Genomic DNA, 23,978 nt, shown 5'->3' on the forward strand with positions numbered 1-23,978 from the left:
ACTGTCACCGTCCCAACCGTGGAAGTTGCGGGTGCCGGCCTCACGGGGGCAGTGTAGGACCCCCTGACTGGTTGGGTGTGATGCTGTAGGAGCACGGAGCAGCTCCGGGTATTGACCGGCCTTTATTCGTGTGCAGAGGGATGCTGCAGTCTGGATCAGGGGCAGCACGTTAGTGGCTCTATAACGGCAAACTGGGGAGTGGTTATTGGTTATAATAATAATACACCAATCAAAAGGATTGAGAGATCGTAATATTTTGACAAAAGAGTATGGAATGAGACCAATACGACATATTCACAGAATAACAACCACCTAAACCTGCTAATGTTGTTCTACAGATCAGCTAAACGAGTAACATCCAGTACATCCAAAGAAAAACCCAGTGACGTCTGACAACAGGGCCGCGGCATAAATTACTCGTGTGTGTGTGTGTGTTGGCACAGTAGAAAGCTCACAGCACACAAACACGGCTGCTTCATCATCGACTATCTTCGTTATGATGCAATATCCTGCGAAGGAAACCTCTGGGATCCTAGCGTTTCATCCCAAACCACCCACCTAAACACTGTTACAGACCAAAAACAACAAGTAGAAAAGGTGTGTGTGTGTGTGTGTGTGTGTATATATATATATATATATATATATATATATAGTATGTATATGTGTGTATATATATATACACATGCTTCAGTGCCACAAATAGTTTGTACGCATCAAGAATCTTTACTGTAGTAAGCAGAAAATAAAAATAACTGAATCGACATGACCACTGTTTACTCGGGAGGTACAGTAGATTGTTCCACAAGTATCCTGGAGAACTTCCAACGGTTCTGTGGGTTTAGACCGCCTCAACTGTTTCTGTCTGTGATCCCGGACTGACTTGACGATGTTGAGATAAGGGCTCTGTGGGGGCCGGACCAATCTGCTGAAGGACTATTTGTTCTCTAAGATAGTTATTTATGACTCTGGCTGTATTTTTGTTGTCATGCCGCGGAATTCATTTGGGACTGATCTGATGTCTCCCGGATGGATAAATGCCTAAAACCTTCTTCTTTTTCACAGCTCTGTGAAAGTCCAACACAGAAACTTCAAAATAAAAGCATACAACAACATCGACAGTTTTATTCTCTTTGGATGTAAGTTTTTAAGATAATATTTCCTCTGAGTCTCACTCATCACGCGTGCACAATGCAGCATTATGTTACTTCTACCTTTATCAGAGACTGGTATTTTCTTTAGTCTCGTACCGAAGGCCGGAGTTCAGTTCTCGGAGATGAAGGAGGAGATTGGTCTTAATGAGGCAGATTGAAATCAGACACGGGAAACAGACGAAACGCAGTTCAAACACCGGTTATCACCGCGCTGGATCGATGGGCGTCTCTGCAGGCGACGAGGAGGATCGACCACGAACAGAGCAACACGGGAGTTTATAATTCACATCATGGACTAACAGAAATTTAGACTGTGGCATATACTGTTTGAATAGTTATCTATGAGTTCTCCTACAGTATCACATCTACATGTGTCCGGTGACCTTGACCTCGACAATTAAATCCTCTTGCCTGAAGCAAAGGGCACCCATGTTGAATGCCCACACTGGGATCACGCCACCATCATATACTGTAAACAAAAGAACCCAGACAGGTACAGTAACCGGGACAAGTAAACAACGTGATGAATAGAAAACTGATATTTTGCTGCTCTATCATCCACAGATGTCAAAAGAGAAAAAGAAAAGCAATCAGCGTCGCAATTGTTTGCCCCGTTTGCTTCTCGCTCGACTCGCGGGCCCTGTCCTTGATCCAGAGTGTGCGTTATGAAATGAAAACTGCGTGGGTTTTTTTTCTTCGAGTCTGCAGGACGCCGGGGCGAAAGCACGCTAGTGGGTGAGTTTGGGCTGTAGCATTTAATCATCCTGAGCCCCTGGATGTGGGTAAGCCACATTAGTGGATCAGATTTGTCTGCGCAGAGAACATTCAATACTCACTGGCACAAGTGTGTATATCTGTGTGTGCGCGCGCGTGTGTTTTGATGGCTGAGGAATTCAAGCGTAATGGTTCCATTTTCATTAGATTGTGTGCGCGCGTGCGCGCTGCAGTGTGGCACGTGTCCACTGACGGCACGTGACTGGATACTGCCCTCAACTACTTGGCCTGCAACAACAACAACAGCAGCAGCAGCAGCAGCAGCAGCAGGGGGAGGGGGTCTCTGCACCTTAAAGGGTTTATAAGCCTGGCTGCGTTCCATACATCTTCTTGTCAACAAATCCCTTGTGCAGAAACTCAAGCAACAATAAATACTAACTGTGGTATTTGTGTCCTTCACATGCTTTGGACTCGAACGGGCACTGTAGTTTATTTTGATGCATCTCCCCATAAACACACCTGCTGCCCCACATACTCACGCGAGCACCAAACATGTATTAATCTGCTGCTGTACGTCGTCTCATAAGAGCTTCTAAAAAGGTGCAGCGTTCCTATTGTCTCTTGTTTGAGTCAATCTTTTTTTTGGGGGGGGGGGGGAGAGAAACACTGAGCTTTATATTTTTACACCACCAGCCGAAGGGGGTTCATTTCATTTGAATGTATAATATATGATTGAAGAAGTAGTTCAGTAGGACACTAGGTGTAACATGTCTCCTCCCCTCAGCACAGTGTGACACCACCACCGCTACGCTCCTCCGTTATGGGAAGTGACGGGTCGGAGTCGGGGCACGTTGCCAAAAACGCGCCTTCAAGGTGACGGAGTCAGCCTCAACTAATGGTCCGGGGATGAGGACTTTTTTTCTTTTATGCACCGTCGGTTACAAGTTCAGCCCTGCACTGGGACCCAGCTGTGGCCTTTCACCCACAGAATCCCATCATGAAAAACTATTTCTCATCACCGTCCTGTTCAAAGTGTGCTGGAACAAAAACATGCACAAACGATAAGAGCATATCAGAGTTTGAAATGCAGGAGATTTAACTCAGAGAGACAGCAGCCTGAGCACCTGTGCACAGACCGGAGCAGAGAAACAAAACACGACTGTGCAGCAGAGTCGGCACACACACCCGCACACAGAAACCTTCACCGGATCCTTCAGGGTGACCTTGGGAGGACTGGTCGTGACGCAAATTTTCTTCGTCGCTGGAGAAAGAGGAAGAAGACACCAGAGAGCAGCTTCCAACCGAGGACAGGCATTAGCTTCTGCTGCCGCCCCTCAGCTGTCCACCCACTGTGAATGTGGCCGATAAGAACCAATCAGGAAGCGAATGCGGGTCACTGCGTCATGGTTTCCGAGCAGGGTCTACAAACTTTGTGTGGACGGCGGGCGTAAACGTGGAAATTGTGTTGCTACTTTAAAGACGAAATCGTAGTAGTGTGGATGTAACCTGCGACAGACACACACTGGTGGTGAACCACCTCCGACTGAACTCAGATTTGCCACCGCCGGGGGCTGGGGTCAGGGGTCAGGGGTCAGGGGTCAGGGGTCGTTCTCACCTCGCTAGCCCAGGAGGACACAGCGGAGGAACGTGACCATTGAGGAAATTGTTCCCACGGTCAAGTTTAACCCTCCGAATGATGCTTGTGTTTTTCTCTCTCTTGATTTACAAGCTTTGGACAGAGTGACAGGAAGTGTGTAAACTGGCCATGTCAAACGTCGTCCCTGTCAGGATTCACTATGAGATGCCGGCAGTTTGGCACGTGAGTGTAAATGTGATTTCTCCCACCGCGTGCAGGCGACCACCAACAGAGGAGAGTAAGGGGACTCAGAAACTTGTGATGGGACGCTCATTGTGCTGTCGAACAATATCCATAATAATATCTATGCATATTGTTTTTCTTTGACCGTGGCCTTTTGCCCTTATCACATTCAACAAAGTCTTTTCAAAATTACAGGCGGTGAGATAAATGTCTCCACACTGTGGCCTGATTGAAGTAGTCTAGTAATGTTGAAATCTAGATTTATAATACTCCAGAAACGGGCGTCTGAGGATGCAGAAGCTCGTTCATTGTGATCTTGGACATTTTAATGGGTTGGCCTGTCCCGCCCTGAATCACAGACACGGCTATCGATGTGCAGCAGAGGCACCGGTTTTTCTCTGTGCGTATCGATCTGCACCAAAATTACTTTTGGGTCGCTGAGCCACATAAACACACGCACCGACACTGACTCCACTGCGAGGTTATCTGATGTCACTGCATGTACAACCAAAAGTGGGACACACACACACACACACTTTCATTGTAATTATAATAAAAATTGAGGGGAGTGAGGAGAGAAAACGCACTCTCTGCGGTGTTGACAGATTGGAGGAGTGTGTACGTCATGTGGTCTCAAAGCTAAACGTTAACTGGTGTTACCAGCAAAAAAATGAATGGTGAAGCAGAATACCTCAAAGCCCTTTACATTTACAGTATATTTAATACCACACACAATGAACAGACATAAAAGAAAGTCACATAATGGAGGGTGGTTCTGTGCAGACACAGACAAGAAGCAGAGGCGTCCAGACCGGTCGATATGTGCCGTATGAAACAAATCAGAATTCACTTTTTCTTCTTCCAAGGTTTCCAGGCAACGGATGTGACAAAAGCACAAAGGTTTTTGTGGACAAAGTAACGCAATAACCTCTTTCGTTCGGGGGCTGGTGGACACATCGAACAATAATCTGACATCTTTTATCCCATATGACCTGGATGACTGAAAAATCTTCATGGACAGATTGTCGGACAATCATGGATGAACATGGCGAGGAAATGTGAACAGACAATTAACTCAATATCAAGTCACCTTCAACTAAACCAATTTGGATGCAAACATGATATACATAATGTGAGCTGTGACTTTATTTGTGAACACGATTTCACGAGCTCCAAAATATTAGCGACCCTAATTTGACTGCAGGAAAATCTGGGTGGTCGTGTGAAGACGGAGACGTGCCCTCGTTTTGTGCAAGTGAGAAAAAAAGAAACGAATGAGAACAGCGGAGAGGCATTTTCGTCAGCATTTTTCCGCCTCATTAGAGTTTTTCCTTCTTGCTTCTGACGGGAAAATGTAGAAACGCACATCAAACGGATTATCAGTCCGTAGGCTCGAATGTAAACAGACAATTACGTTTGATGGCGATCTCGATCACGGCGTGTCAAACCGCACGGTTTGTTAAAAGATCAAACACTATATCCAGGCAAACTTGCAGCGACATTCATTATGTCTGATAACTGCATTGTTATTTCTTTGTTAAAGGTTTTTTTTTTTTTGCCTCACGCAAACCAATAAGACTGTTGCTGGAGCGGACACATCGGGGGACTTTGACTTTATTAACGCTTATGGAGAACCTACAGTAAAAAGTGTGTTAGCTGTATTGTGCCAAATATCTCAAAACTTTTTTTATAAAAAAAATATATATATTCTAACTTAACTTTTTTTTTAAATATACTCATGTTTCTTTTATGGTTTTCGTTTGCCAGGATGAAAACCCTGCTAGAAATGACAAATTCTGTAAATTTAAGATAAAAAATGCAGTCATCTTGTGAAAAAGACATTTTTTTTTTTACATTATCACAACACGCAACTCTACTCAAGAGTGTAAATGTCATTTCTTCTTGGAAACCCTGTTCATTCGTCCTGACCCTCTGAGCTTCTGACAAAGAAACTCCCAGTGCTGCTTCAGCTTCATACACGTCTGTCAGTCATAAGAAAAGAAAAAAGAATTCCTATCACATAATCCTCACTCCGCTTTCTCTGCTGCCTCATTTCCTTCGCTGAGCAGCTACTGACCATACATGGCTGCAGTGAGAGGGGGCAGCTCCTGATCCCGTAAGCCTCGTCCCAACGTCTCCGTGTTCTCCACATACTGATGGGATTTGCTCACTCCGCCTCCGGACCTAACGGCTTCCTCCACCCTCCAATACTCATCCCTGTCTCACTCTCCACGGTTCACTCCCTTCCAGGTCTCAATCACTTCACTCACTCTTATCATTTCACCTTGAGAGAAAGGACTGTGCTCTGAGGACTCAGCTGACATTTCAACATCTGCTAAAATCTAGAACAATATATATGTAGTTTTCATTGAAATGCATTATGGGATTCTTTAGGGTTTCTGCTCTAATATGTTAATGTCACTTTTTCTCAAGAGGGAAATGGTGAACCAGAAAAATATCTAAAATTATAAAGCAACTAACAGAAGATAAGATAAGAATATATAAAACCAGTATTATTGGATGCTTGTAACTGCGCCTGCACTGATTCCATTGGTACAGTAATATATTGCCGTGTCATACTCATCACCTCGACAATCTTTTGCTTATACTTAAAAAACACACTGTTTTTATGCACATATCAATCCTGATTTATTTGCCAGTTTTTACGATATCGCACTCCATCAGTGAAACACAACTGTTCTTGGAAATATTTCAAATTAAAAGCCAACCAGACAGAGGAAGGCGTTTTTGCTCTTTGAGCCACTTAAAGGCTTTTTTATATGTGAAAACAGCTGTGGCGGGAATATTAAGTTTAATTGACAGGTACTAACAGGGTTGGAAAAAGATAGTGAAATACAAATGGAGAATAATAAAACAGTGTTTCTCTCCTGAGAGCCGCAGCCTAGTGAGTCAGTGAGTACGGCATGACTCTTATTATTAGTTGTTATTGTGATATTAGTGCTCATCCATTTGCTGTACTGCTGATCCTTTTGAGCGTAAATGTTACTGAATGAATTGAGGTAACAGGTAATTGTAGAGGAAGGACAAGAGGTTTGTATTAACAAGAAGAGAACTAACTAAAATATGATAAAATATACTAAAATATTCGGACTATTGACCCTTTTCCTGTTATTAAGTCTTTGGCACCACTCAAAGACAGACCTGGTTCTCTGTCTCTGGCACTGTAGCAGTTGGAATACTGATGTCTGTCTAAGCTAAACGCTTTAAACAAAACATAAATAAAACTCTACATTACACAACCGAGACAGTTGTTTAACTAAAAGCGCAAAGCTGCTTTCCCTTCCTGGAAGAGAGGACTGACACCACCTACCCAAACTGACCATCGCTTCATCCCCGTGTTAATAAGACTTAGGGTGCATCCACACTATTATGTTTTAGTTTCATAAAGGCATTTCAAAACTAAAATGGTCTCCTTCCACACAAACATTTTAGCTCTGTATCAGTATCAATGAGAAACAAAATGATATGAAAAGTCCGATTTTTTTTCTTGTACTGACGGCGAAGTGGAGCTAGTGTGTAAATTAAGTGTTAACGTTTTTCCTTCGCTGCAAAATGTAGAAGACTGCGTCAACGTTTCCACACCGTCTCCATTTTTGCCCGTCCACACTACAACACATCCTGGGAGTTTTTAAACTAACAGCTGACTGGGGAGGATTCCAGCTTAATGAATTGATAAGGCTGACAAAGGATGATTTCCAGGCGCCGGTTCCAAACCTCACACGATGAGTCAAGAGAACAGACGTAAACAGCGGAGGAATGAGAGGATCTCCTCAGCTCAATGAAAAGAACACTGAGCAGCCGACGCCTCGTGTTTACATTTCTCTTCATGAGGATCATCTTCCTTGGAACTTCTTTCACTTCCTGAAACTACACAAACGCCATACGCACACATCTACTGAGCAGCTTCACTGCAATATGCGGACAATATCAATAAAAAGCATAAATATAACAGAAAGAAATGCCCTGGTAAACCACACGTCTATCGTAAACATTTAGCAAGGGCACATCTATGCGTGCTGCTGGGGAGGAAGCAGTTCCCTGTTCTCATCTGTTGTGTTATTATTGCGCTTATAAATAGTAACAGTGAGACAAGTTGTCCTCCCCAAGTGGGGGGAGGTGGGAGACCCCTTCAAAGTAGCTGGGGCGCAGGGGACTGGTGGGAAACAGGGACGACCCTTTAACCCGCCGCCTACCCCCCAGGGCCCCGAATCATCCGACCCAGTATTGAACATACCTGCTTTGTGCAAACGAAAGGTTTGGAATGAAAAGGGCGCCGATTTGGAAGAAGTCGTGGCTGCGGAGGTTGGGAGACGTGATCGGAATCTGGATGTGTTGCACTTTGCCTGTCAACATCTCTTGACAACAGCTCACTCGACTGATGTCAAGGTGTGTTGCCGGGGACCCTGGGAAGTGCAGTGTCGTCCAAGAGGCAATTTGATGAGCGCTCATCGACAGCCAGGGGAGGACAAGAACATTCGGGTGAGGACAAAAACATAGTTATCACTCTGCTAATAAAATGCACTGCCCCACACTTTCACCCATTTTATTTTGTCGTTAAAGCTGCATATTCTTGCCCGCTGGTGTCCACATCCCAGCTGGGTTTTTTTTAATAGACAGAGATGAAGCATAATTGTCTGTGACTGACTGCGCCTAAAGGAAAACGGGTAAAACCAGCAGACTGAGGATAATGACGTGGACGAGCGGAGCGTGTGACAGGTCGAGAATTTCAGACCTGGTGACAACAACTGTCCGAGTTATCTGAGCGGAGAGGATTTCACCCCCCCCCCTCGCTCAGATTAACCTCTCCGCTGGTGTGTGTGTGCTCATATTCTCACTGACTGGGATTAACGGAGAGGATTAATTACAGCCGGTGTATGACATTAAAACCTTAAAAACACTGCGTGATGAGACGCGTTAATCTTTTCAATAGTTCCGTGTCTACGCTGGCCTCGTTTAGCATCCCTCACCTCTCAACGTGACCTGCGGCTCCTGCAGTCATCTAGGTCACAACCTGTTGAGTATTACTTGGCCGATCAGGAGCATCGCCCTCTGCTCCAACCTGCATCAATCCTGTGACCCACATCAGTGTCTCGGCTCATTTGTAGCACAATAGACTTATTCACTTATATTTCAACTGGAAACCAACTGGAAACCCGGTCTTTTTAAGTGTGCGGTTAGATATTGAGGTATTTCTTGTTATTGGGGTCATTTTGTGTTGCCACGCGATGTCGTCCTGAGCGTTGCCAGGTTGGGTGAGCAGGTAGATTCACTTCCTGATCCTGAAGAACCTGCGTCACACGGAAATAAATAAACTAAAATGCTACTTCATATTTCTATAACAGGATCATATCTAATCTGAAATAATGGGTTGGAACGTTTGCCAATTCATAATCGTCTGGTAGAAACTTCTCGGGGGGGTAGATGCTGACTATGGGGCCAAATTACAGCGCTGCTCTTTTCACATCCATCCTGTTGAGGTCGGACTTTAAGTGGTACATTAATGTTTAATTCTCTCCCGGAGCTGATGTCATGGCAACCGATGAGCGACGTTCACATCAGCTGACGATGATCGATCCGTTCATCTTTGCTTTTGCAGTCAAAATAAAACTACAGTCGCAATTAATGTCATTACATATTATTTTAGTTCATAGAATGGCTGGCTATTGTGCTGAAAATAAGTTTCCTGATTTCCTGTTGTACAATCAATATTACGTTAAACGGAAAATAGTAAATTGTATGAAAAATTCTGGACCATCTGACTTCTAAAAACAAATAAGGAGGATGAAGTCCAGCATGCATTCAGTAATTGCGTAATCAATTAGATGTACACGTTTGCAGAGGAAGCAGTAACTTTTTTTTCCAAAAGGAATTCCACATTTTTCTCCTCGTCCAGGTGCAAAGACCTCTGAAGTGTCATCAGGTGGCACCAACTACAACGTGTCCATCATGAAGCAACACTGATACACTGGTCACATCCTCCCACAGAGAACAAGGGCAACATTTCCATCCTTCACTGCTCCACACACACACACACACACACACACACACACACACACACACACACACACACACACACACACACACACACACACACACACACACACACACACACACACACACACACACACACACACACACACACACACACACACACACACACACACACACACACACACGACAGATGAGGAGTGAGGACGTGACTGATCTTCTCTGAGGACGACTTCCAGGCTCGGACCAAGTGAAACAAAAGGGGGGAGTAATGGAAGGAGGGGGAGGTGTGGAGTAGAGTGTGTGCGAGGAAGTGCTAGGCTCCCGTTCTGTGTTTACAGCCGTACATGGGCACGTATATGTAATAACGATGTAAACAGTACAAGGCCACAAACACGCTTCTGTCAATAGATGGGATGTCACACACACACACACACACACACACACACACACACACACACACACACACACACACACACACACACACACACACACACACACACACACACACACACACACACACACACACACACACACACACACACACACACACACACACACACACACACACACCTCCCCTTTTCGTTGGTCTGTAAAGAAACAGAAACTCAACTTTCCTCCTCCTCATCCTCCCCCTGCTGCTGCAGCGCACCTTGCATTATTATCATCAGAGAATTGGGTGGGAAGGATAAAAGGAGTGAAAGGGGGGGATGGGAAAAGTGAAGGACAAGAGGAAGAAACTATAATAAGCTCTTATTTCAGGATTGTTTTAAAGCGGTGGCTTGTGGGCTTTTCAAACACGTCGGCCTCTGTTGTTTTCCCACAATGACTCATTACAGAGCCGGTCGGAGCTGCGACGATGATGAGGCCTTAATTAATGACCACGGTGAGCACAAAGGACACTCGCACAACCTCTCTGTATCATTCATGTTCTCCTTATTTAAAAATAAAAACGTATTTAAGGATAATTTGCCTTCATGTGATGGTGACAGTAGAGATAAAGACAGGAAATGTGGGGGGGATGCTTTCAAACACGCAACACTTAAGTTGACATCGAAGTCATCGTGACATCAATCTTGCTGCTGCTAGCGGTAATATTTCTGTACCACTTTCTCCAGAACACGGGTCTGAATTGAATGACGCCACATTGATGAGGAGGAGCAGCAGCAGCAGCAGCACAGGTTGAAACGTGCAGTAGAAAGAAAGACAGAGAAACCTTTGACTTTTAAACTCAAATATATATTAAAATCACTGCTATTACTAAAAGAAGAGACAACTCCCATTAATCTCGTAACCACCAAACTAAAACAGTCAGTGATGCAGATAAAAAGTCTTCCTCCTCCTTACAGCAGCCAGCCTTATAAAAGTCGACATAAGAAATAAGACATTTCATGTACCCCATATCTGAAAAGGGCAATGATGAGGGTGTATGACAAAAAAAGTACTTATGCAGCTGTTACAGTTTATGCAGTTTGAAGAGTTTATGACCGTTTTAATCACTGGGCCACTAAAATGAACATAATAAAAGGAGTTATTCTGTTCAATTCTCTATTAATGAACATGACTTCCAAAAATGCATACGTGAAAGTTTCCTTTGCACATGTATTTATAATAATTATATAATAATAAGTGTATAAAATGCTGTGTAATATGAGGTATGTTGATTTATGTGAAATATTAGTTCATGTATTAAATAGGTCACGAGTTCACTATTATAGAATCATAAAAATCTAATGTCTTTCATGTAAAAATGTTAAGAGTAGTTTTTTTTGTAATCAAAGTTGTGTTCTGTACATCGTGTACATGTACATCGCTCTCTGATGACAATCCCGCAATGCACTCTCTGCATTTTGGATGCAAAAAGAATCATGAGCGATTACATTATATAAAAAGCTGTGTGTGTCTGAAGTCTCGTTTTACTGCTCACTCCTGACTTATTAAGTGTCTATTACACAGGAAGCAGTGACTGGGTGAACTGACAGAGTGATTTGGACGAAGCCCAGGCTCCACCATGACATCATGGGAGTAATCTCAACCAGAGCCACAGAGGAAGCCGCTGACAGGATGAGGAGCAGTCGGCGCCCCCATCACACACACAACCTGAAGCTGGTGTGTGAAATTAGTCTCGTCCACATTTGGACACGAAACATCGTCAAGCCAGACTTATCAACGTCGTGGCATCAAGCCGCACAAAACAACGCAAGGGCCACACTGATAACCGACCGATTAGACAAACTAACTACTGCCAGATATAGTCACTCCTTCGAAATGTCAGTGACTCCTGGCTCGCCGAGGAGAGGCTCAGCAGCTTAAGGTGTGACTCTTCTAAAGTCTGACAGGACCAGGATCTTATCTAACATAGCAGACATTCTCAGAGTCTGTCTGCCTTCTGTCTTCAGACTGAACAACAAGGCTTCAAATATTTAGAAGAGAAGGAGTCTGGGGCTTTGGGAAACAATTAGGCAAACAATTAATTAATATCAAGAACAAAAGGGTTAAAAAAAAAACTATGGATAAATACAAAATAATTCTCAAATAATGTAGTTGTCAGATGGATAAACATTGGACTAAAACAAAAAATCCACCTCCCGTCATCCTTCCTCTGTATAATAGCTTAATTGTGAAGGCTTCAAAATAGAGTTCGTTAGGTTTTAGGGAACGACTGCGGTTTGTGTTAAAATTACTATTTTGTGAGAGTCAGGAGGCCTTCATCGTCATGGTTACAATATCAACTACTGCGAGTGCAGAGCAAAGGCCCTAATTTTGTTGTCTGACATAACTGCACCAAACACATAAAAAAGCTCTGTGCTCAGGCCTTTATTAGTTTGTGACTCGTGGAAATTTTGGGGGAAAAGTAAAAGAAAAAATCCCCCAAATGACTGTACTTCTTTATCCAGATCACACATATTTAGACTATTCCATGAGATCTCCTTTTGATAACTAATGTCGTAAATAATGAAATACTTTTTTCGCTTCCATTTAGCGAGCCTCCACTGACACTGTACAGATCCCCCCCTGGGGGGGCATCTGCTCTATCCCTCTGCTTCCTCCTTTGTTTCTGACGATCAAGAGTCAGACTTGCTGTGGATGATGGAGGGATTTGTCAACTGACTATAAACATGTCTTTTTTTAGCAAGGAACACAGATGTCAGTGTTCCTTGGAGACGATTTTGCATGCGTTTGATTTGCCACAGCGGGCGACACCGTTTAATAACTGATCATTAATCCATTTTCAAAATTTGTATGAGTCCGACTTAAATAACTCCTTTACAGACACTGTACTAGATATTTGTTACATGGTGGAATACTGCTTTCTAAAATGAGTGTACCAGTTTTAAAACTTATAATGGCACAGAGTGTATCCCTCCACCAAGGCCCAATGGTCACTGGGACAGCCAACAATGGGACAGTCAACAGTCCCACTGAAATAATAAATATGCCTGAGCAAGATCCATGAATTATTCCCTGAGAAACTAAAGAAAATGTTTTAAAAAACAACAAAGAAAAAAAAAAACACCCTATCTTCCAATGTTAAAAAAAAAAAAATTTAAATCCTAAAATGTTATGGTTTCTTTCTTGGTCGTTGTCCCATCATCTCACCAAGTTTCCTAGAAATCTATTTTTTGTAGTTTTCTGTGTAATCCTACTGAAAAAAAACAACAAATCAACCAACCAACCAGAGAGGGGCGAAAACAAGTCACCTTCCATTACAGCAAAGCCAATTAAACATGCAACCCATGGACACTACAGAGTACAAGTGTCGTCAAAATGTACTTACATAAAACAGAAGGGGGCAGAAACAAGAAGAAAATATTATCATTCATAAATAATGGAAATTATTAAATGACTCACAAAATGTACTCACAATTATGAAGCCAAACACTGATAATTTCAGTTTTAATTTGCCTGTTCAATTTATCATCACTGAGAGATAATTCACAGGACACTATTGATTTTTGGAGAAAAAACAACCTCTCACCTCAACTGCTACCGTACATGACATCATTTCCCGCTGAACACCAGCCACCACAGCCTCCCCCCTCTCTTTATGGAGCGCACCTCGCTCGTCCGACATGACGTAATGGGCCGTTCGGAGACAACAACCCTATTAAGTAGAGTTCATTGATCCCGGGCACTTTAGACTGTCCCTCCGTTTTGACACCGCTGGTTCGCGGCAGGGACATCCACCGACGTTTTTTTTTATTGATCGTCGTCAGAAAACGGGAAGGAACGTTGTTGTGCAATATGAATTCTCAAAGGTCTTTAGAGTGATTCTCTGTGTCAAACCTGACCAGGGCTGAGGTCCGACAGGATGTTATCCAACCTGAATCCTTTTGAATCCCATATGACATTACAGGCTGAGAAGGCGGAAACACTGGAGAATCAGACCGATTCATTTTCACAACCAGCAGCTTTGAGATTATTATTATTATATTGGATTTAAATTCTTCTAATCAAATCTGTGTTCTGATTCCTGTCATGTATTTTGAATTTTTTATTTTTTTTAAGTTCATTTTTGGTGAAAACAAAAAGATCTAACATAATGAATAAACTACCAAACCATGTTTTTGCTTGATGTTCTTCCATCCAATGTTTGGGTTATGGTTAGAAGACATCATACAGTTGCTGCCAGCATCTCCGTTGTCCCCGACACAAACATGATGGCAGCAGGTGATCGCACTCGTGTGCACGCTTGGCAATTTGCTGCCGAGTTGACGGCTTGAACTTTTATCAAGTTGATGCAATGCCAGCGTGACCATGGCAACCACGGCAAAAGGACAATAACCCAGGGGAACGTTTTTTCTCCCCGATGGCGTCTGAGTGATACTGAGAAGTTTTACTTTGGTCTCGTCCTACTAACTCAGAGCGCCGCTGAAGTTTCAGTAATGGGTTAGATGTCAACGTGGCGAAGAGAAGAAAAACGGAGGAAGTTCGTGGCTACAGCGCGGCTCTTTGTTTCCACTGTCCCATCACGGCTGAGTTACTTCAGCAGAGGTAGAACACGACGATGCCTCCAGGCTGAATCAGTGTTCGGCAGCGACCTATTTCCCAGAGAGCCCTGCGCCTCCTTTTTTTTTTTTTTTTGTGATGGATGCTTTCAGACATCTTTCCCTCCTCCCCTTGCTGTTTCTCGCCACACGGATGCGGACAGTTGACTGTGTGTGTGTGTGTGTGTGTGTGTGTGTGTGTGTGTGTGTGTGTGTGTGTGTGTGTGTGTGTGTGTCCCAGTGTGCTGCACAGTTGCCAGCTGGCCTCGCTTTAATTCACACTGGTAACACAAGCACGCGCCAGTCACGGACGTGTTCACATACATGACCTCCGTGGCATCATTTGACAGTTTTTTCTATTATTATTATGCGGATCGTGTGGCACCGAGAGCCAGAGGAGGAAGTGACATGAGCGGTGGTGGTGGTTTTGAGTCAGGCATTATGACAAAAACCCTGCAGGGGACAGGATGCACCATCGCTGGGAGAGAGAGCTGTGTCATGCTGTATGATGGCAAATGGATGACAACGAATTCTAACAAGAAGCAAGGAAACCGACTCGAGGATGGGAATAGAAATATACTCACACTATACGACCAAAAGTATGAGGACATTTTTACACTGGATCTGTTGCTGGTTTGTTTTTTTTGCCCCATGTGAAGCTGGTAGAACAAAGACAGAGAGTGAGGATGTATCTAATATCAGTGCTGGACAAAAAAAAAATCAATGCTCTGGCTTTTGTCCACATGCTGTATATCCAGGTTGTCCACACACTTTTGTCCACATGCTGTATATCCAGGTTGTCCACACACTTTTGTCCACATACTGTATCTGAAAGTGACTGTAGCTCATTAGGCCGTGACTGTAAACAATGGCCGTACAAGAGGAAGGCTTTGGATAAAACAGGATCCTTTAGGAAAAAATAATGATGAATAAAAACTACTACAAGATATTGACAGAGGGCTCCATGGAAGTTGCCATATTCCTGGCAACTAGTGATGTGTTTTAAAACTAAAACGTACTAGAGAGGATGTCGCCACAGAGACAGAATCCATAGAAGAACTATGGCAAGTTTTGTGCGATGCATGGGAGAACCTTCCAAGCATCGATATGGTGTTTTTAAGGCACATGAGTGAATGAGTGAGTGAGTGAGTGAGTGAGTGAGTGAGTGAGTGAGTGAGTGAGTGAGTGAGTGAGTGAGTGAGTGAGTGTGTGTGTGTGTGTGTGTGTGTGTGTTTATATCTGTCACAGGAGCTCAGTGTCAAGACGCAGGACACAGACATCCCCCGTCACTTTGCCAGCGGTAATAATGGAGAGACGTTTCCTTTTTGCGCCAGCTCCTTCCAAAAGGAAGAAGAAAAAAAACAATCTCCCAATGCAAATCAGATTAAAGTTCTCTTCTAATCTCCATCAGTTGAAATCTCAAATGCAAACCGCCCTTTCTACTCCCTCTCCGATCTATCAAGGGCAAAAAAACACCACAGCCTCTCAACTCTCGTGTTGCTCTGCACAAACCCCAAATGTCCCAGTGCCGGAGTTCATGAATCACTCTGATGGATGTAAAACAAAAGTGATTCAACTATTTCTCATAGTAAATTCACATCTTTGCCACAGAGATGTGATTTTAATTTTACCAGTTGTAGATTTAAAAAAAAGATGTAAAGTATATGGGTTGCATTTATATATAGAGCTTTTAAAGTCTTAACAACCACTCAAAGGGCTTTACTGTACCACTACACACATTCATACAGCGCTTCACTTTTCCTATCACATCATTCATGGAAGATGGAGCAGCCGTCAGCGGCAATTAAGGGTTGAGTATGTTGCCCGAGGAAACTTTGACAAGCGGCGTGGAGGAGCCAGGGATTGACACCACTGAACTTCTGGGTAGTGGACGACCCGCTCCGCCTCCCGAGCCACAGCCACCTGTGATATGATACAGAACTAAAACATCAGTAATAATCCCCCAGAAGGATACGTCATGGTACTCACCGTCTACTGATGCTGTACTGGGCTGCTTCTCACTGTTTTCAGATGAAATTATAGTTCAGTTGAACACAATAGTAAACTAGACTTCCATGACTACTGTTAATATTATTAGGTCAATGACTCAGCAAAATCCTACTTGCAAAAGTTTGGCCTGACTGAAAGTTCATCCACTGCACGTCCACCTACACCTGCAACCATGCACCGATTGGATGGAACGAGCTGTCAATCCCGCTGTATCCACGCTCCAGTGCTCACGGGGCTTTATCGTGTACTTTACTCTAAATTGAACCATCATTTACAAAATCATGCTGTATTGACAAAGACTTGAAACAAAGACAATATCTAGAGACAATAATCTCAGGAAAATGTTCACTGACGTTATAAATCAAGTGAGAAGTAGAGTCATTTTCTCATAGACTTCTTTTTGCAACCAGTGAGTCGCCCTCTGCTGGTGATTCCAGAGAATACCGGTTTGAGCTGCTTCTGCATTGGCTTCAATTTCCTAACCCGGTCCATTTTTATATACAGTCTATGATCTATGGTCATATGACAGATGACACGTAGTCACTGATGTCAGACGCCCTGTGTAATCCCAGCCATCCACTCTGACCTCGTCACCCCGAGGGTTAACGCTGCCTGTAACGTCACGCTACATCACCGTCTTCGCTCCAGTCCTGACACAGCAGAGTCATCGTTGAAGGCATTAAAGCAGTTGCATAAACCAAAAGCACCTTTGACCAGTCGATGTTGTGAAATGACGAGGACAGTCATGACTGGAACAGATTGTGAGTGAGAGAATGAGAGACCGTAGCAGCTCAAAAAAAAAAATGTGGCAACACAGATTTCATTACAGCTACTGACGTACAGTACGTGTGTAAACAACAGCTTGCCAACACATATGCCTGTTCCTCCACCTCTGACTGAACAAACACTTGCTATATATATATTTTTTAACACTTGCTAATGTTCCAAAGGGAATATGCAGCGCTATATTCAACCCTCCTCCCACTGCACTGTACGTCTTCACCTCACCTCCCCCTCCTCTCGGAAAACTACACACTCCATCTTTAACAAGTGGAAGACTAGAGCTTCACACACACACACACACACACACACACACACACACACACACACACACACACACACACACACACACACACACACACACACACACACACACACACACACACACACACACACACACACACACACACACACACACACACACACACACACACACACACACACACACACACACACACAGAGAGAGATCCTTGACTGACAAAGCCGCAACGACGACGACGAAAACAACAATTGGGAGCCATGATAAAACTAATGCGATGCCATTTCATCAAGGCCGATCGTGGCCGAATGCCACATTTGTATGAGCTAATGTGTCTGTTTCTTTTTTTTTTTGCTGCTTCTGCTGCCAGCTTAGCGTTTCACAGCTGAACGATGGACGATTTCCCTTTTATTCGGCCTGGTCCTTCATCAGAGTGCTGCAGTGAAAACAGTCACATGACGACGGCAACGGAAAAACAGGCTGACAGGTAGGGCGAGCGAGAGCAAGACGCGAGAAGAGAGACACTACAATAAACACAAGGGATTAAAGCGAATACATATCTTCAGACAGACAAGTTGTCAGGGGGGTTGATTGCATATACACATTGTTATGTGCTTCTTTCTCATTGTACAACCACTACAGCATTGCATTGTTTATCTCTTATTACAAATTCGCTCACTACGACCCACGCCCACTTATTCTTCAAACATTTCATAGCTTCTATACCCTGAAGCGTCTTGACTAAAGTTCTTTAAATTGACTGCTTCTCATTGAAGTCACAGGGATAGATCACGTACATACTATGTCTCCATTTACAAACTAAAACATTCACCATAGTGTCAGTGAACTACTGCATAACGAGCCAAAAGATCCAGAATGGAGACGCCCCCATTAAACAGCTGATTGACCGTTACATTCCCTCTAAAAATCGCCATCTCCGCCAAGGAGGTTAATGTTTTCATCCCTGTCCGTTCCTTTGTTTGTCAGATGGATTACCCCAAAAACTACTGAACGGGTTTCCACGAAACATAGGTGGAAGGATGGGACACGAGCCAAGAGAGAACACATTCAAGTTTGGCACGGATCCGGACTGAGGAGCGATCAGGGAATTTTTGAAAATTTTCACTGACTTCCCAGGGAATAATTCATGGACCTGATGTCAAAAAACGAGAGGCATTTTTGGGGACTAATATTTATGCGTGTGTACATTTTGTTCCAGATCCAAAGAAAACCACAGATCTACCGGATTTCAAATGTGGTTTCTTAAGGGGACTGTTTAAGTGCCATTATTGTTTTAAACGGCAACAATAAAACCAATGATACAGTTGTTCAGAAGTTGAAAAGAGCAGCGAGCTCAGCGTAGAAACTCGTTTGCTTTATGAGCCAGAACAGCAACGCACTCACCAACTCTGGCCCAGAGTGAATTCTATATTTACATTCACCTACTGTACAGACATAATGAGGACATAACAACAACAGATCATTATTCTCTTCACGCTAGCCAACCTGAAAAGCGAAAAATATGACCAAGCATTCAATGAAGAGATGGATATATTTATTTCGATGGATTCAAGGGAAGTCAGCTCTGGGTTAAGTCGTCTGAAGTTAAAATCTTTTTTTCCCTACACTGATCACATGGAATCTAACTGACGGGAAAAACATGATATGATATGACATGTCATTGCTTTTTCTCCTGTCATCTCTGTGCAGTCACTTTCAAACAATGGGGGGAAAAATGCCTGAAATAAGCAAACAGACAAACATACACACACATAAAAATCCCTAGCACTAATTGGAAAGAAAAAAATATTAGGGCTGCAACTAACTGACGATTATTTTCTCGATTAATTGATTTGTTGTTTGGTTCATAAAATGTCATAAAATTGGGAAAATCTTGTTTCCCAAAACCCTCAAGACGATGTTTTGTTTTAATCCATACACCAAAGATATTTATTTTATTGTCATATAGCTAAAAATGTAAATCAGAGAATGTTGAACCAATTAAACCATTATCCAAATATTTGGCGATTCATTTAGTAGTCGACTACTAATCGATTAACTGTTGCAGCTCTGAATACATATAAAAATAAAATCATGATACCCGGCCCTACATCTCTGAGAGCTGAGGATGGTCAGTGAGATTCCTGAAAACCAAGCCTGCACATACGCAGCATAAGAATCTGAGCAGCGAACGGCGAAGCTGACGATATTTTCCAGCTGTTTCTGCACGACTAGCAACCAGCCCACCCAAAACACATCAACACGGCACCTTCCCTCGTCAGCGGGTGTCAGCTGACCGGCTGGCCTGACACACGCGTGCATAAACACACACACACACACACACACACACACACACACACACACACACACACACACACACACACACACACACACACACACACACACACACACACACACACACACACACACACACACACACACACACACACACACACACACACACACACACACACACACACACACACACACACACACACACACACACACATGCATATCCAATCCATATCCAACCCTGAAGAACTCATTAACCGCATGTCACTGTGTCAATCTGCCGTCAGTGTGCACGTGTGGTCGGTGAACTTTCAAGCTTCCGAAACGACCGTACGTATTTGAAACGCAGGGGTTTCGAGGGCGGCTCAGCAAAAACCTGCATTATATGTGAGCAGGGGCACTTACCTGTGGTGGAGTGAAGACTCTCCAAGCTCCAATAACGAGACAGGACCCCCCTCAGAGTGCCGCCTAAGCTACTTCCTCCTCCGCCTCCGCCACCCATGCATCCGCCCACCCCGAGACCTCCGTCCACCATGCTGTCCACCACTCCGGCTGTCGGGCTCCCTCCGTCTGAGTCGGAGCCCGGCGACAGCCCTAAGCTGCCGCTGCTGCCACAGCTGCCCCCGGGCAGGGGCACGCCCCCCTCCGAGCCCTGCTGGGTGCGCATCTCCGATCTGGGTGGACAGCGAAGAAGTAAAGGGGGCAAATGTAGAGGAGAGCGAAGCGGCTGAGCAGGTGGTTTATTCCTCAGGCAGGGAGAGAATGCAGAGGAGGAGGAGGAGGAGGAAGAGGAGGAGGAGGTGGTGGCCTCCTGGCTGATATCTGCTGCACTATTCGCTGAGGTAAGCTTCAGCTGTCAACTTGCCGCTTCCTCCTCCCATGCACAGAACCGGGGAGCTGTAACAGCGCCGCTCTCCTCCCGTCATCTCTCGGCTCTGGATCGCTTCTCACACAGCTCCTGCCTCCTCCCTCTCTGCTTCGGCTTCTCTGGGTCTCTACCCATTTGCACAGCGCTTCATTTGCTCACATTAACTCGCACAGTCAATCTCCCTCTCCCTCTCCCTCTCTCCCTCTCTCTCTCTCGGTTGACATCAGTGGGGGTCCTTCAGGGGGGATTGCTGCAGCTCGACCATGTCATTTGCCTGCTAGCGACAGTGTGCACAGCTCACTAATGGTGCACGATCCATTAAGGTGGAGACTGGGAAGAACAAGCCTTCCCTCCTCCCTCAGGCCACCCTCCCCTCCACCACCCTTTTTCACTATAACACACACACAAACACACACACACACACACATTGGTTTTCAAATCATCTGGTGACTGTACAGAGCAGATTTCCAGATAAAATTAATGGACAATGCAGCTCTATTACACCTCTGACCACACTGAACGGTGATGTCACGTGGACTGTTGAGAAGAGAAGCTAAATAAACACCTGCAACTAATTATTATTTTCATTTTCAATTATTTTACTCATCAGCTGATTCAATGTTTGTGTCGTTATCAGAAAATAATTAAAAGTCCCAATTTAAAGTCTGGGGAGGCGTCTACATTTATAAATTGCGTGTGTTTGAGAACGCAAATATCCGCAAATGTTGCTCCGGACATTTTCTGGGACTTTCTTGGATCACCAAGCTAAAGCTGTCTAGTATTTATTTATTCTACTGTCATTATTCAAAATGTGGTCGACAATTCAACAACTGTGCAAACTGCAGCCTTGACAACCGACGTGACGTTGAATCGACACCTCTCTAAATGAGGGTTCCTGCCTGCCGGCAAACACAAGCTGGGTAGTGATGTAACAGTGATGCTACAGTACCAAACAACTTTGACAGGAGCACAATGGCCTCAATAATTGTGAAATGGAAAAGTATTTGGAACCAACAGAACATCTCCTTGTGCGCCCAGCCAAGCTGAGTAACTAGGCAAAATAAAAGTGGGGGAGGGGGGGTCAGGGGGGGTCAGGGGGGGTTCAATAGGGCCAAAGCTGAGACTTAAACCTTATGGAACATCTTTGGACAGAACTGAAGATCCCCTTCGATCTGGCGAAGCTCGACAGGATCTGGATTCAGGAGTTTTCAGGAGAGCAAAGTGAAAGTGAAATTTATTTCCCTATAGAATCTGATGCTCTGTTAATATCTGTGTGTATGAATCTGTATGACAGGAGGGACACTTTTCAGTGAGAACTTACTGCCGCCGACAGGTTGAATAAGGAACTGCAGTGCTTCTGTGTTAGTGCCAACCTCAACTGGAAATGTCAATAAGTTGCCTCTAAAAATAAATAATGACGCTGCACAGTTACTACTGTGATATGCCAACTACAAAAAGCAGAGACAATCTGCAGCTTCAATGTACGGCCCCTTAAGGACTAAGCAGAAACAAGAGCGGAAGCGCAAACATCAAGGGAAACGCACGACAAACCCAAATCGAAAACATGTGCAACAAGTATTGCTTCGCCTGAAGTTCTCAGTGTCCAGAACCTCTGGTGTCCAGAATGTCACAGGTTCCAATTTATTAACATCCAGTGTTGAATCAAAAATCACTGGCTGAATAAGGAAAAGAAAGGGGAGAGTAAGGGTGTGCAGAATAAAGAAAAGAAAAAAAGACTACTTACAGTTGTAGGAGATGCGTCTTCTCCAGCCCAGGCAGTCAAGTCCGATGGGAGTGCTCTGCGAGAAGGAGTGGGCTTTGAGCGGCATACCCCTGAAAGCCTTGACGGACGCTGAGGTGACTCCATCATCAACCTGCGGGAACGGAAGACGGTTGGTTCACCCTTCATTTGTCTGCTAATGATGAACGGGACACGAACAGGTAGTGACGCGCAGAGAAAAGACATGAATGGGCATGCATGGATTAAAAAGCAGAAGAGAGAAAAAAGATTAGGTCATGTGTTAAAAAGAAAGTCAAGTGAGGGACAGAAATGCGCAAGCTTCAGATCCAAGAAAAAACGGTCAGAAGCCACCAGAGAGAAACAGACTGTCCAGGAAAACCAGACACCAAGAGGCAAGGCAGAGGAGGAAGAAAACGAGAACCACAAAGACTTCCAAAAGTTTGGATCTTTGTTTTTCGGCAGATCACGTCAATGCGACCACATCTTACTTTGTCCACGTCTTCACATATCAGTGTGTTGAGCTGGCCGAGGCTCCCTCTGACGGCTCTGGCCAGTTTGCGTTTGTATTTCTTTCGCTCTTCGATCCAGAGGTCGTCGGAACAGTTTCGCCCACCTCTGTCCCGGCCCACATCCACCCAGCAGCCACTCCTCAGCCTGCCGAGAACCATAGAGGCCTTCTTCCCTTCGCCCTCCACCTCCAACAGCTTTCTTGTTCGGGACTGACCGGCGGGTCGGCCATTGTTTTGCGTGTCCTTTTGAGTGCACAGTTAACTAGTTAGTCACGGTCAGTCAACTTTTCTATCCCAACTCTCTACTCCCTTTGAGTCGCACCTCGGTATAGTGCACAGCTGTGGCTATAGGTTGTGAGTGCAACTTTGAAAACATGACAAGCATGAAGTCTTAACATTTTAAATAATCTAAAAAGCTGTCAAATGACTCCCCCTCCAATATGCAGTGTATGCGCCACACACTTCCTCCGTGGAATTCTTCTTATTATCTATAATGATGTGGAGATGTCACTAAGTTTGGGGAACTCTGAGACGTCCAAAGCTTTAGCATCCAGTCTCAAGTATAACAGTTTTTGCAGTAGCAGGCTGATTTAATAAGTACCATTCTTTCTTGTTAAGCAGTTTGTAACATTGTAAAGAATATGGGTTATTGTATATGGTTATTGTTATATATCATTATTAGTGAGTCAGGCCATTGGTTATGAAACTGGACAAAAGGAGAACGAAAAACGTAAAAGTTAAAGAAGTTTTTTTCAAAGCAAGCTGCTTTAAAGGCATATTCTATTTTGTGCCATGTGGGCTGCAATCCACAAGGGGGGGACAGTCCTTAAGTTATCCT

At 44.1% G+C, this 23,978-nt stretch overlaps 1 protein-coding gene across 4 annotated transcripts in view; it reads right to left on the reverse strand.

Moving 5' to 3' along the window:
- Positions 1-23,978, reverse strand: part of arhgef4 (Rho guanine nucleotide exchange factor (GEF) 4) — a 71,088-nt gene that overhangs the window by 13,999 nt on the left and 33,111 nt on the right. For 2 of the 4 annotated variants that reach the window (XM_035619328.2, XM_035619329.2), the window contains 2 exons: positions 23,120-23,383; positions 22,635-22,764 (listed from right to left, as the gene is read on the reverse strand). In XM_035619328.2, the coding sequence (XP_035475221.2) occupies positions 22,635-22,764; positions 23,120-23,383 (394 nt within the window). Of the gene's footprint in view, positions 1-20,427; positions 21,124-22,634; positions 22,765-23,119; positions 23,384-23,978 lie in introns of those variants that run through there. The other 2 variants (XM_047329864.1, XM_035619333.2) reach the window with 2 other exon arrangements.

The sequence above is a fragment of the Scophthalmus maximus genome, chromosome 21 (genome assembly GCF_022379125.1).
Source record: "Scophthalmus maximus strain ysfricsl-2021 chromosome 21, ASM2237912v1, whole genome shotgun sequence".
Classification (NCBI taxonomy): domain Eukaryota; kingdom Metazoa; phylum Chordata; class Actinopteri; order Pleuronectiformes; family Scophthalmidae; genus Scophthalmus; species Scophthalmus maximus.